The following is a 14,589-nucleotide window of genomic DNA, read 5'->3' on the forward strand; positions in this document are numbered from 1 at the left end:
GATTAAAATATCAGCTTCATTATTTAACACTTTGTAGCAAAAGAGAACACATGTATTCTGTGAACAGGCTCTTCTAGAAACAGTAAAAGAAGGGATGGAGCTGCACATATTCAGTTGCTTGCTCTGTTCTTATCTCACCAATTAGGAAACTCATTCCTATTCTAGGGATGCGTGTGTGTGTGTGTGTGTGTGTGTGTGTGTGTGTGTGTTCCCCTGTTCTGCCCACTCTTGCTGCTACTGTTTGCACAACTCTGAAAGTGTTTCCCCAACACTTAAGGAAAACACCCAAGTCCACATCCATGCTATTTTGCTATTTTCCGTTGCAGTTGGCTGTTATGATAGGAAGAACAAAACAGAGGTTCACATCTCAATACTAAATAAGAAAACACCTTGGATATTTCTTGATAGGCAGAGGTCATGGCTCCAAAGGAGCCTGAGAGCAGACCAGGCCATCTGCTGCTTCTGCCCAGTGGGAAATATTATCTGACTATAGAGGAGGAAAGATGGGGATGCCTGGGTCTTTCTTTCTCTTGGTTTTGGATCACTATCATCGCATACACTTTATTTGAAGTGTGAATGTTTGAATATGAAATTGTATTTCAATTGATGTCTCAAAAGGAATGTATGCACTTATTTCTGGTGTAGAAACAGAAGTGTGGAGGCAATGATAATTCCCAGATGACTTTTTTTTGAGTTAGTTGCTGTCAGAAATAACTTTTTTTTTTTTAATTATGTAGGCACGTATAACAAGTATGCAGATGCCATTTCTTTGGTCCATAAGTATAGCTGTACTTGAGTTTTATAAAACATCAAATATAAATAACCTGAAACTGTAATAATACACAATTGGTTTCTTACACAGACATACCAGGAAGTACAAGCTGAAAAATTGAGTAAATTAACATGGTTTTACATTAATATATATAGTGCCAGTTAATATTTAAAAATAAGTTTCAAGGGGCACCTGGGTGGCTCAGTTGGTTAAGGGTCGACTCTTGATTTCAGCTCAGGCACGATCTCAGGGTTGTGAGTTCAAGCTCTGTATTGGGCTTTGCACTCACAGCATGAAGACTGTTTTGGATCCTCTGTCTCCCTCTTTCTGCTACTACACTGCTCAATATCTTAGTAAATTATAAGAAAAAGGCAATCTTATCAAAGCCTAATCTCTAGAAACCTATTTACTCAGTTTCCTGGAGCCCCAATTTCACTCTCCCCTCCATAGTGATATGGAAGAACAAAGAAAAGGAGGAAATGGCAGATAAAATTGAATTTCCTAGGGCACCTAGGTGGCTCAGTCCTTTAAGCCTCTGACTTCAGCTCAGGTCATGATTTCACAGTTCTGAGTTCAAGTCCCATGTCAGGCTCTGTGCTGACAGCTCAGAGCCTGGAGCCTGCTTCAGATTCTGTGTCTCCCTCTCTCTCTGCCCCTCCCTAGCTCACACTCTCTCTCTCTCTCTCAAAAATAAAAAAAAAACAGTAAAAAAAAATTTAAAAACAAGTTGCAATGCTTGGCACCTGATGATATAAGAAGTAACTTTAATTTCTAGTACTACCAATTATCATGTGAGGATAGAGTAAGCAATTGCCTCTGCAATTCAAAGGTAATTATAGCAAGATGTAAAGATTGTCTTTTAGGTTAGCATATGTAAAAAAATCAACTTTAGTAAAGGGAAGGTAGGCTTCTCTATGGGAAATCATAAGTTGCCCCAACGTGAGCTTTTGAAATACCAAAGGACATGCTCCACAGCAATAAATTTTAAATTTAATTTGAATTCTCAGTGATCAGAATTCTCATTTGTATATAATGGCTTTATATAAGTGGCTCTTTACCCGCCACCCTAGGACAGACTATTGAGACATTGATTAATCCATTTTTTTTTACCTTAAAAACAAATATGTAACCCTCATACCCCCCCAAAAACTCAGGAGCTGCCAAAAAATGTACTGTTTTGTTGTAGTCAGCACATGAAGATAGGGCCCTCTGTGGGAGGGAAAGAGCTAACTTCTGAGCACCAGTTAGCAAAACCAGATGAGTTCACACTCCTTTCTGATTTTTGTAATTTTTCATTTCCCTGATTCCACTGAGATCCTGCTCACTCCCTCCCTACCCCCTCATTCTCTCCTTAAAACATCGAGCTACCTCTTGTACACATACCATACCACATACATGCACATATGCACACACACATACAAAGATGCAGACCCATCTAAGAATACAAATTTTTTGACAATTTTGGCATTTTGAAAATGTCCTACTTAAACTTTGCACAAAGTGTCCTTAGCACCAGGAATAAACCTGCTGTGGCTACTGTTTATGACATGGGAACTTATACTTGCCTGCCTACCACCCACAAGCATAACTGGTTTCTGTGTGTTTGAGTCTGTGAGGGGCTGGAGGTGTGTTTCGCTATCAGTACAGATGACAGTTATCTGCTGCCTCAAGTCCAGACCTGTAGTTCTGAGGAAAAAGGCATTTGTGCGGGTCAGCACAGAAGTTATCCTGCATGTATGGGAGCACAGCACCTTTGCATCATTTTCTGCTTCTGCATGAATGCAAAGCAGACCTGGTTGCTCAGAGTGCTTTGTCCTAGATGCAGTTACTTGTGTCCCATCATTATAGGCGCCAGATCCCTGGCCACAGCTTTTAGTTTGAACATGCTCCATTCCTTCATTAGTAAGAGAACAGGAAAGAACTATCAAAGAGGTAGAGTTGTTGTGTTTTGTTGTTGTTGCTTTGCTTTTGGTATGTGTGAGAGAATGTATTTGCATTGCTGAGGCATGTTTTCCACTATGGTTTTGATAAAAGTTTGAATGATAAACTCCAAATGCAAATGGTCTGTCTCTCTTTCCCCTTACAAAATAAGCCTCAAAAGTACATGAATGAGCCTCAGCATTTCTGAATAGTGGCCAGGGTCCTTCACTCTTGGTGGCCATAGAGAATATTCACCATATTGCTTCCTGGCTGTGAGTGGATGTGTTAATTTACTTTAGGAGCAGCCAGGATTTTGAGAGGGAGCCAATGTTGTTTGTGCTTTTCAGTCCTGGTTTTTGGGCACATTTTACAGAGTATTCTTTTCCATTTACTGAAAGCGGATTTGAATCACAGGGTAATATTGTACCTCACCAGCACTGATAGAGAGGGCTGTGCACATGAGATTTCACATTATCATCCTTCTGAATGGTTTCCATAGAGACGGAGCCAACAAATTCCGGTAACGTGAGGTGAAAATAAATGGACAACATAGCTTCGAAAGAATACAAACATTGGGGCTCTTACAAGAAAATTTACATCAGGTCCAGAATTTTATTTTCTGGGGTCCACTGCTACAAATCTTTTACTGCTGATAACATCAGTAACTAATATAAAAAAAAAACTTATATTTTTTTTGTACCTGTTTCTGTTTTGTGTAACTTTGGCACTGGGATTAAAATGACAGAATCTAATGAATGTTTGTCCTACCTCAAAACCCACCATCATCTTCTTTCTCAATTCTACGAGGAAGTCACAGCCCCAAATCGTGAAAATACTGATTATTTTGAATAAATGTTAATGCCAAGTTGAATATATCAAACATCCTGTTTGAGCCAGACAAAATGCCTTCTTGGATGTGCAGATGCTTTAAAAAAAAAAAAAATTAAAATACAACAAGAAACAGAAATGAATTCAGTTAAATAGTCAGTTGAAATATAGAAAATGTAGAAGCACCTGGTTGGCTCAGTTGGTGGAGCACACAACTCTTGATCTTGAAGTTGTGAGTTTGAGCCCCACATTGGGTGTAAAGATTACTTAAAAATAAAACCTTTAAAAAAGAAAAGAAATAAAGAAAAATGTAGATTACAGACACATTTTCTTAATCAGTGTATTTTGTCTAATTGAAGCATGTATTACAGCAGGCCCCGTGTTAACATTTTTCCCCTGAAATGAGGGTTTTCTAATATCCTTGGGCCTCAGACTCACTGAACTGAATTTTTTAAATAGATGCTTGTTAAGACCTTTAATGCCAGTTATTTCAGTACTGTAGAAAATGTGTAGACTATAAAGGAAGTTCACAAGTAAAAGAAGTGGGATCATATGTTATTTTTTTGCAAGAAAAAATTATATCTCTCTACCTTTAGCAGTGCTAGTTAGCATCAGCCCAAGTTTGGGCTTATGAAGTGATGAGCACAGTGAGAAAAGATGAGCAAGGGAAGAGAATATTAAATCTCAAAGTCTCTTATGAAAGGAACAGCACAGTCTCTGGTATGAAGGACTGTGCTTGGGAGGTATGGGGTTTTTTCCTGCAGGTAATGGGGAGACATCCCCATTTAAGCAAGGAAGCCAAATACAGCACACATCTGCACCACAGATATTCAATAGTTTCCTGTTCTAAGGACAGCATCAGGGCAGTAAGGCGATAAAGAACAAGCGGTGGATATAAGGCATTGGAAGGAAGACTATGGGAATTAATCATTATTTGAGCTCAAAAAAACTGTATTTTCTACCTTGAGAATTGGCAGAGTACCTCTGAAGGAATAAGAATATTCCAGAAGAGAAACTAGTTTGTTTGGGGGATCTAGTTGGAGGAAGAATAGACAATGTGAGGCTGACACAAGATGTGATAAATTTCCAGGGGGAGAAAAAAAACTTTCCAAGTAGAAATATCTAATAATATCTTAGTAGAACTATATGTAAATCCTCTTAAAGATCAAAATAGGGGAAAAACACAACTTTTCAAAACAACTAACATTTAGGTAGGATTTTACCGTTTCCAAATACTTTATATATATTAATCTCCTTTGAGTGCAAAGAAAACATGATATAGGTGATGTTATCACCAAGAGAAATTGGCAGAGAGATTTAGTTACTTGTCCCAGTTCACAGGTAGTAAGTTAATTAAGTTGAAACCCAGGGCATATTAATATTTAGTGTCATGATAATGCAGAGAAATCTGTGAATCATTATACTACTTAAGAGTACATACAGATATGTTCTTTCTGGAGAGGGACATGGCAATATATACTGAGAACCTTAAAACTAATTTTCATATACAATTCAAAATTCCACTTTTAAGAAATTATCCAAAGGAAATAAGACAAAGAGAAGGCTGTTCACTGTTATGCTATTTCTAATATTTAAAACACAAAGCAATATTTAATATGAAGGGAATTTATGGTAAATAAAATGATTTAATACCACATAACAATTAAAATTATGTTGTAGAATAATGAAGTTATTACAAATTGTCCATGGAATAATGTTAATGAAAATCAGTATAGAAAAAATCAGTATAGAAAATCAGTATTTTCTAAAATCAGTATAGAAAAATTTACAGGAGCCTACCGGGAAGGGTCCGAGATAGGGTCACCTTTAGGGGTCAGGAAGGAAGGGCTTGGTCCTGGCAGCCGCGGCACGAGGTGGTTCAAGATTCTGCCCGGGATCGGCATCATGGTAGTGTGCTTGGTCATCCCTGGTATGAGCCACTGCGTACATCCAAAGGTTCTGTAACGAGGGCAAGGAAAAAAGGGTTGCCTATTATCCGTATCGGTGGACTCTGATGCAAAGAGATAGATAGGCACATCTCTGGAGTTAATCGTTACTATGTGTCAAAGTGTTTGGAGAATATTGATTGAAGAAGCCTTTTCCTGACTGATGAAGAATAATTCAGTTATGCTCATCTGCCCTTTCTAGAAGGTTATGCAGTGTATCAATGTAGTACATAATAAAAACAAAAAAGTAAAATTAAAAAAAGAAAAAGAAAAATGTACATAGGGCATAGACTTACTTTAAATATAAATATGGGGGCACTTGGCGTGGCTCAATAGGTTAAACATCCAACTCTTTATTTTAGCTCAGGTCATGATCTCACGGTTTTGTGGGCTTGAGCCCCATGTCAGGCTCTGCCCTGACAGTGTAGAGTCTGCTTGGGACTCTGCCCCTCCCTGGTCGCTTGTACTCTCTCTCTTTGAAAATTAAAATTTGCTATTATTTTTTTAAATGTTTATTCATTTCTGAGAGAGAGAGAGAGAGAGAGAGAGAGAGAGAGGCAGCGTGAGTGGAGGAGCAGAGAGAGAGAGAGGGAGACATAGAGTCCAAGGCAGGCTCTAGGGTCTGGGCTGTCAGCACAGAGTGTGATGATGCGGGGCTCAAACTCACAAACTGTGAGATCATGACCTGAGCCAAAGTTGGTCACGTAACCAACTGAGCCACCCAGGTGCCCCTGAAAATAAACATATATATATATATAACATATATATATATAACATATATATATATATATAATATATATATCTCATATATATATATATCTCATATATGTATATATATGAGTTAATTTACTCTCATATATATGATGTAGAAAAGAGAGTAAATTAACTGACTGGTAATCTCACAATGTATACATATATCAAATGATTACATTGCATACTTTAAATATATACAGCTTTGATTACCTCAATAAAGCTGGAGAAAAAAGAATTATAAAGAAAAGTCACAAATCAACAAGAGACAGACAACACAACAGAAAAATGGACAGCATAATAGTTGAGTGTGCCTGTCACAAAAGAGAAAAAGAAAAAACACAGAAAAGAAATGTATGTAAATGTTAACTATTATAACAATGGAGTTTTGGGATAATGAGTGATTTTATTTTTTTGACAGTTGACTGAGTTTTTCACTTTGTACAATGAAAAGGTGTAAGGTTGTAAATTCTTGATATATAAAGTGATTAATAAATGGTAGCAGAGGTCTTTAATATTCAGAATACAAAATAAAAAGGAAGTAAAAACCACCCAGAGAAAACTATAGTTTACACTTTGGTTTACTTGTTTTTATGAATTTATAAAAATGGGATCAAGGAATTTTACATTGTACTTTTAAAATTAATATATTGGGAACATCTCCATGTCAGGAAATACTCTTTTATCCATCATTTTTAGTAAATGCATAGTATTATGTGTGTATAGTGTCCAATCATTCTTTTTCGGTGGACACTTCATTTTGTTCCTCATTTTTCAACTTTCAGTGCTTTGGAGCATTGCTCTCTGTATTCCTATTGTATATTATATGTCATTGGATATACTGGGTCTCTCCCATTCATTAGATGGACTAGCTAATCTGTGTGTACGCTCGTGTGTGCGTGTATGCAAGTTTGTGTGTCTGTCTATATGTAAAATAATGACTCTGAATAAAGTTTCATGTTAGCCAGGCATACTAAGCGTGTCTTTGTGGTGGCAGGCAATGCTGTGTGTGAAAGTCTTATCTGATGTGAGGTCACAATTGCTCCTTGTCTATGCCTTTTGTGTGACCCCATTTCTACTCAAATTCCTTTTCTACTTGTCTACAACATGTATTGTGTGCCTCATTCATTCCAGTTCACCACCCAGTTAGAATTTGGCAAACCGAGTTGCTAAGGCAGGCTGTTCAAGGAGTTAACTGAAACAAAAATGTACTCTGCTGTGCGCACATGCACGCACACATGTGCGTGTATACACACACACACACACACACATACACAGCTATACCAATAAAAGTTTTGGGAAAATTATTTCAAAGTCTTGACATTGTACTGCTTGGTAAAGCAAGTTCCCCCACCCACTTCTGCTCAACATAAGAAGTATTGTTTTCAAAGCCTTCAAAAAAGAAAAAAGAAAAAGGATGGAAATATCCTGTACATGATTACCAGAAGAGGAGAGAAAGGCATAAGGCTTGAAAAAGTGAAAACAAAACAAAAAGCCTAAATTTTTTTCCTAATGCTTTCCTGGCTGGGAAGAACAAAAATAGAGTTATGTCAACCATATGTGGGAGCGTGGGCCCCAATCTATCCCACTTTGGTGGTTGTCAGAGTGAACAGATTCTTGGTGAAAAGATAGCTCTACCACACGTTCTCAGTTACCCTCTATCTTATCAGCTTATTTTAGTTTCTTTAAAATATTATCATGGTGAAATAATTTCATTTATTATCACTTTTTCCCCATTACAATATGTTTTCCTTGATATCAGGGATCTATTTGCTTACCAGAACTTATTATATGGTTCTTGACACTTAGTAGGCATGTAATAACATGGATGAATGAGTGAATGAAGGAATGAAAAAAAAAAAAAAGGATGAAGGCACTAAGTGGGTTAACTCAAATACCTAATAAACCATTTTTGGCTAGTAACTGGAGGATATAAGGGTGGAACTTACATCTATGCTGCTTTCTAACCATTTATATCCTTGAAAAATTTTTTTTTTTTTTTTTTAGCATTTATTTTAGAAAGTCCATGCATGTGTGTGCACATGCACTTTAAGGTGGGGGGTAAAGGCAGACAGTGAGGAGAGAAAATCCCCATGAGAAGCCCGCCTGACACTGGGCTAAAACTCACAAACTGTGAGATCAAGAACTAAGCCAAAACCAAGAGCCAGGTGCTTAACCAACTGAGCCACGCAAGTGCCCCTAAACAAAAAGTTTTGAGTGTTAAATAGTAGATTCTTGGATGCTTTCCTATTGTGAACTGTGATTGAGGTAGTCTTTTAGCTAGAAGAAAGATAACAGGGAGTAAAACTTCTGTTTATGTTACTATAGGTAGCTTCAAGTGGATTTTAAGAGCCAGCTTATAATAAAATACAGTAAAACCTTGGTTCCAGAAACATGGTTGTAATCCAAAGCACTTGCATATCAGTGAATTTCAAGAACCATTGTCTCAGTTGTGATCATGACATAGCTCATTTGTCAAGTTAAAATTTATTAGAAATGTTTGCTCAAGTTACTCTCAATTCAAGGTTTTACTGGACATAGATATGAAAAGGTTATTAAAATAGAAAGGTAAGATTAATAAAAAAAGAAATGTAAGATTAAAAAATAACTTAAAGAGATAGAAATGTAAATACTGAATGTACCCAAGCAAAAGATAATATTGTTAATATGACTTATCTCTGAGCTTCCTTACAAAGGTCAAAGGGAATGGGAATGAAAGCTGGTGCAGCCACTCTGGAAAACCGTAGGGAGGTTCCTCAAAAAACTAAAAATAGAACTACCCTACGACCCAGCACTTGCGCTACTAGGCATTTATCCATGGGATACAAGTGTGCTGTTTCCAAGGGACACATGCACCCCCATGTTTATAGCAGCACTATCAACAATAGCCAAAGTATGGAAAGAGCCCAAATGTCCATCAATGGATGAATGGATAAAGAAGATGTGGTATACATCTTGTGGTATACAATGGAGTATTACTCAGCAATCAAAAAGAATGAAGTCTTGTCATTTGCAACTATGTGGATGGAACTGGAGGGTATTATGCTAAGTGAAATTAGTCAGAGAAAGACAAAAATCATGACTTCACTCATGACGACTTTAAGAGACAAAACAGAGGAACATAAGGGAAGGGAAACAAAAGTAATATAAAAACAGGGAGTGGGACAAAACAGAAGAGACTCATAAATATGGAGAGCAAACTGAAGGTGACTGCAGGGGTTGTGGGAGGCGGGATGGGCTAAATGGGTAAGGGGCATTAAGGAATCTACTCCTGAAATCGATTCACTATATGCTAACTAATTTGGATGTAAATTTTAAAAAATAAAAAAAATTGAAAAAAGAAAAAAAAACCAACAAAGGTCAAAGGGAAGCTTACTGATACACAATTCTCAAGAGGGGCAAAATTAATTTTCAGTTACTAAATTCCAAAATGAAGACATTCTGTGAGCTTTTCCCAATAGTGGAGTCAGAGTTTGGACATGGCCTCTTATGTCTCTCACAGGATCAGCCAATATACTCCATACCAGCCAGAGGTGTCTCAGGGGAGACTGGAGAGTTTACTAAACTACCAGACCATGGTGTGCGACATCACAGGCATGGACATGGCCAACGCATCCCTGCTGGATGAGGCTACAGCAGCTGCTGAGGCGATGCAGCTGTGCCACAGGTGAGAGACCCACAGGGTAAGGGACATCCTCCAGTCTCACCTGCTGTGCTGGTGAAGCTGGCCCTGTCAGTGTCCAGTGACTCATCCCTCTCACACAGACACACATAGCATTATACTAGTCACCTGACATAACAAAATCTGAAATAAAACTGTGGCTTTTTAAAGCTTTTTAAGCCACTTGTTACCTTATTAAAGTTTGTATTTTGAGGAAGAGCATGAGCAGGAAAAGGGCAGAGAGTGGGAGAGAGAATCCCAAGAAGGCTCCGTGTTCTCAGTTCAGAGCCTAATGTGGGGCTCAAACTCATGACTTGTGCGATCATGACTTGAGCCGAAACCAAGAGTTGGATGCTTAACCAACTGAGCCACCCAGGTGTCCCTAAAAAAGCTACTTTTTAAAGCCACTATTGTTCACTGTTTTACATTACAGAAGAAAAACATTTGTCCTCTTACACAGTGTTAAGTTCAGGGATGTTACAGCAATTCTGAGATAGTATCAAGCTCCTTGCTCTGTACCATCTTCAGCGTGAGGTCTTGGTCCTCATGGTCACAAAATGACTGCTGGGGCTTTCACCATGACCTCTGTACCCAGAAAGAAGAAAAGGGGCAGTGTAAAGGGTGCTGCTAGCTAAATAAGCCCTCTTTAAAGAGTCTTGGAAGGCAGCTCTGCTCACCACTATACCACCAATGCTGCACTTTAAAGAAGCCCCAACTTTTGGAAGCCCCAACTCAGCAACTTTACTCTTCATTGAGCACATCTATCTACAAGTGGCCTGGAGAAATGTGGTTTTCACTAGATGGGCACATTGCTACCCCCTTACATATTGGGATTCTGTTACTATTATTGGTTCAGGAGAGAATGGATATTACAAAGGAACTGGCAGTCTGTATTGTAATACATAAATATTACCTTCTTTCATGAAGCATATTGTTTTAGGCTGTATATAATTTTTATAGCCTGCTTTCTTTTTCTATTTAACAATATATGGTGAACGTTCCCCCCATTTCTTTAGTCAGCTTTTTAGGATATGGCTTTTATTGACTACATGATAGTACTCACTTGTATGGATATACCATCATTTATGTAACCTCACCTCTATTGTTTCACACGTATTTTAACCCTATCTTTTACAGTTACTAATGTTCTTGTTATTTTTTACATCTTTAGAATCAATTTTGTCAAAGATTCCGATTATTTCCTGAGGACACATTTCTAGAAGTAGAATTGCCGGGTCATGGTATATACTTAACAATTGCTCTCCAGTTTCCACCTTCCTTTGCTTCTTGCCTTGTGAGTACATTTGAGCTTACCTTACTGGTAGAATTCTCATGTAGATGTCATCTGGTGGGGAAATCTGCCCACATTCACTGGTGTGTCTGTGAGGTTTTGTGCCTCTGGCCCTGAATGCTCATGTAAGTCTCTTTCTTGGCTTCCACAGACTTAAGGGATGGTTAAATTGGTTCTGTGTGCATGGAAGTTTCCCCCACACCAACAAACGATTCTTGGACAGAGGCAGGTGTCCAAGAATTCAACTCAATTCTGAATGACCAAATATGTATTTCTTATACATCGTAACATTGCAGTAGTGAACTCCAAACTCGCTTACCAGGTATGGAAATGTCTAAATATTCCGCCGCAGGCTGTTCTGCTTCCCAAGCAGCCCTAGGGGTGGGCTCAGGCTCTTCCTCCTTACCCTGGGAGGACAGCCAAAAAGGAATACCTCTCTATTCTCAGCTTCTCATATTTTTGTCTTCCTCATCCACATTTGTGCTGCCTTTTCATTTTCCTCCCTGACTCTATTTCTAGGTAAGGGCTTCCATTTCACACTTGGAGAAGCTGAGGTCTTTCTGGTTGATGGTTCAGGGGTTCTGTCCTGAACTGATTTGAGTTAATGACCTACTACTCTGTAAATGCTTGATTTGCTTCCTCTCTCTTCAGTCTCATACCTTCGGGCCTGCATTTAATTATACCCTTGAGTAGCAGCCTTGTGCTTTTTGTCTTCAGGAAAATGTTCTTTAAAATAGCAGTTTTTTTTGTTTCCATCTCAGGTCATTTAGGCTCAGATGGCTCTTCTCTCGATTTACTTAGATTCACACTGTGAAGAGCATTGTGCTTTGGGTAATTAATCACTTTTGTATTTCCCCAACTCTACTTATTCTTCTATTAACTTATGCTTATTATAAAAATACCTGTTAAGAGTGGAAATAATATGCAAACAGTAGAAAATATAATGAAGTGAAACCTGCTGTTTCGCAGTCCTGTTCCATTGAGAAAACTGTTGTTAACTGGTCATTGTGTACCTTTCTGGGAAATTAAATGAAAAGCACAATATATATGCGCTTCCCACCTTTTTCACCCAGATGTGCTCATGATACATGAACTGTTATGTATCCTGTTTTAAAAACCAAATTCAACTGGGCATATTTGAAGATCTAATTGCCTTTATTAAACAATTCATAAATGGGGCAATGTTCCATCTAAAGGGTAGAAAGGCTCCCTGAGGAGTTGTACAAGAAGGTTTTTGTTTTTTATGGAAAGCAGGGTAGGGCAAGAAAATGATAAGTAAAAGTAAAGAATCCAGGCAAGATCACCTTCCCTTTAGGGAGGAGGTAAGGGGGTCTTATTATTTGCAGATGACCTCATCTAGCCTCTGGTGGATGGAGAACACCCCTGTGACAGATCACCTTTGCACTTATCTGAAAATTCCTGATTCACAGGTTAAGACTAAATTTCTAGAGGAGGTTGAAACTGCAATTAGGTTAGTAATTAAGCCTTGGTTTGGTGACTGGGCTTGGCCCGAGAAATACCATTTTGGGCCTATGGTTTTCTTTTTAACAATCCCTATCAGTCTGATTTCCTGAAATCATGAATTGTTAGAAAACTCCCAGGATTTGGGTCCTTTAGGAGCTGTGTGGTGCTGTACATGTCACAACTTAACTCAGTCCTTTTCATCTCTGCTAAATGAGGACATTTGGTTTAGATAATCTCTAAATGCTTCTTTGGCAGTAAAATTCTCAGATGTTTTTATTTCAAGAGTTAGTTTTGGGGCACCTGGGTGGCTGAGTCGGTTAAACGTCCCAACTTTGGCTCAGGTCATGACTTAATGCCTCATGGGTTCGAGCCCCATATCATAGAGCCTGGAGCTTGCTTCAGATTCTGTGTCTCCCTCTCTTTACTCCTCCCTTCTCATGCTTTGTGTGCGTCTCTCTCTCAAACATAAGTGAAAATTAAAAAAAAAATTTTTTAAGAAAAAAAAGAAAAAAGAAAACAGTTTTTTATTTCAACTTGCACCCAATTGCTACCCTGTTTTTATTTCTCTTAACTCCTAGCATATTTTTCAAAATTTAAACCAACTTAAGATTGATTTTGCTAAATGGATCAGATTGGTGTTAAAAAAAACCCAATTCAACTGAGTAAATTTAAAGATGTTTATTCAATAAAGATAAATAAAGTAGAACAGAGCACCAAAGGGCTACAGAAAGGGAAAGGTTTCTCCCCCACCCCCCACCTCAATAATTTAATTTTCTTTTTTCAGGTTTTTATTTAAATTCCAGTTAGTTTATGTACAGTGTAATATTTGTTTAAGGTGTAGGATTTAGTGATTCAACAGTTATACAACACCCAGGGCCCATCACAACAAGTGCCCTCTTAAGTATCAATCACCTATTTAACCCATCCCCCTGCCCACCTCCCTTCCAGCAGCCCTCAGTTTGTTTTCTATAGTTAGGAGTCTGTTTCCTGATTTTCCTCCTTTTCCCCCCTCTATGTTCATTTGTTTTGTTTCTTAAAGTCCACATATGAGTAATATTATATGGTATTTATCTTTCTCCTAGTGACTTATTTCACTTAGCATAATACTCTCTAGCTCTATCCACATTGTTGTAAATGACAACATTTCATTCTTTTTGATGGCCAAGTAATATTCCATTGTGCATGCTCGTGTGTGTGTGTGTGTATGTGTGTGTGTGTGTGTGTGTGTGTGTGTGTGTGTGTGTGCCTGCCCGTGTGTGCATGTGTGTATCACTATCCATTCATCAGTCAATGGACATTTGGTCTCTTCCACAATTTGGCTATTGTTGATAATGCTGCTATAAACATTGGGGTGCATGTATCCTCTTGAATCTGTATTTTTGTATCCTTTGGGTAAATATCTAGTAGTGCAGTTGCTGGATCATAGGGTAGTTCTATTTTTAACATTTTGAGGAAACTCATACTGTTTTCCGGAGTGGCTGCATCAATTTGCATTCCCACCAATGGTGTAAGAGGGTCCCCCTTTCTCTGTGTCCACACCAACATCTGTTCTTTCCTGTGTTGTTAATTCTAGCCATTCTGATAGGTGGGAGGTGGTATCTCATTGTGGTTTTATTTTGTATTTGTCTGACGATGAGTGATGTTGAGCATCTTTTCATGTGTCTGTTAGCCATCTGGATGTCTTTTGAAAAGTGTCTATTCATGTCTTCTGCCCATTTCTTCACTGGATTATTTGTCTTGTGGGTTTTGAGTTTGGTAAGTTCTTTATAGATTTTGAATACTAACACTTTATCAGATATGTCATTTGCAAATATCTTCTCCCATTCCATTGGTTGCCTTTTAGTTTTGTTGATTTTGTCCTTTGCTGTGTAGAGCTTTCTATCTTGATGAGGGCCCAATAGTTCATTTTTGCTTTTGTTTTCCTTACCTCAGGAAATCCATTTAGTAAGAAGTTGCT

General features: G+C 38.1%; 1 protein-coding gene across 1 annotated transcript in view; it reads left to right on the forward strand.

Moving 5' to 3' along the window:
* The window catches only part of GLDC (glycine decarboxylase), a 98,393-nt gene that overhangs the window by 21,721 nt on the left and 62,083 nt on the right, over positions 1 to 14,589 (forward strand). Inside the window, exon 4 of the mRNA XM_047831420.1 lies at positions 9,719 to 9,883. Within this exon, the coding sequence (XP_047687376.1) occupies positions 9,719 to 9,883 (165 nt within the window). The remainder of the gene's footprint in view (positions 1 to 9,718; positions 9,884 to 14,589) is intronic.

This window comes from Prionailurus viverrinus, chromosome D4 (assembly GCF_022837055.1).
Source record: "Prionailurus viverrinus isolate Anna chromosome D4, UM_Priviv_1.0, whole genome shotgun sequence".
Classification (NCBI taxonomy): Eukaryota; Metazoa; Chordata; class Mammalia; order Carnivora; family Felidae; genus Prionailurus; species Prionailurus viverrinus.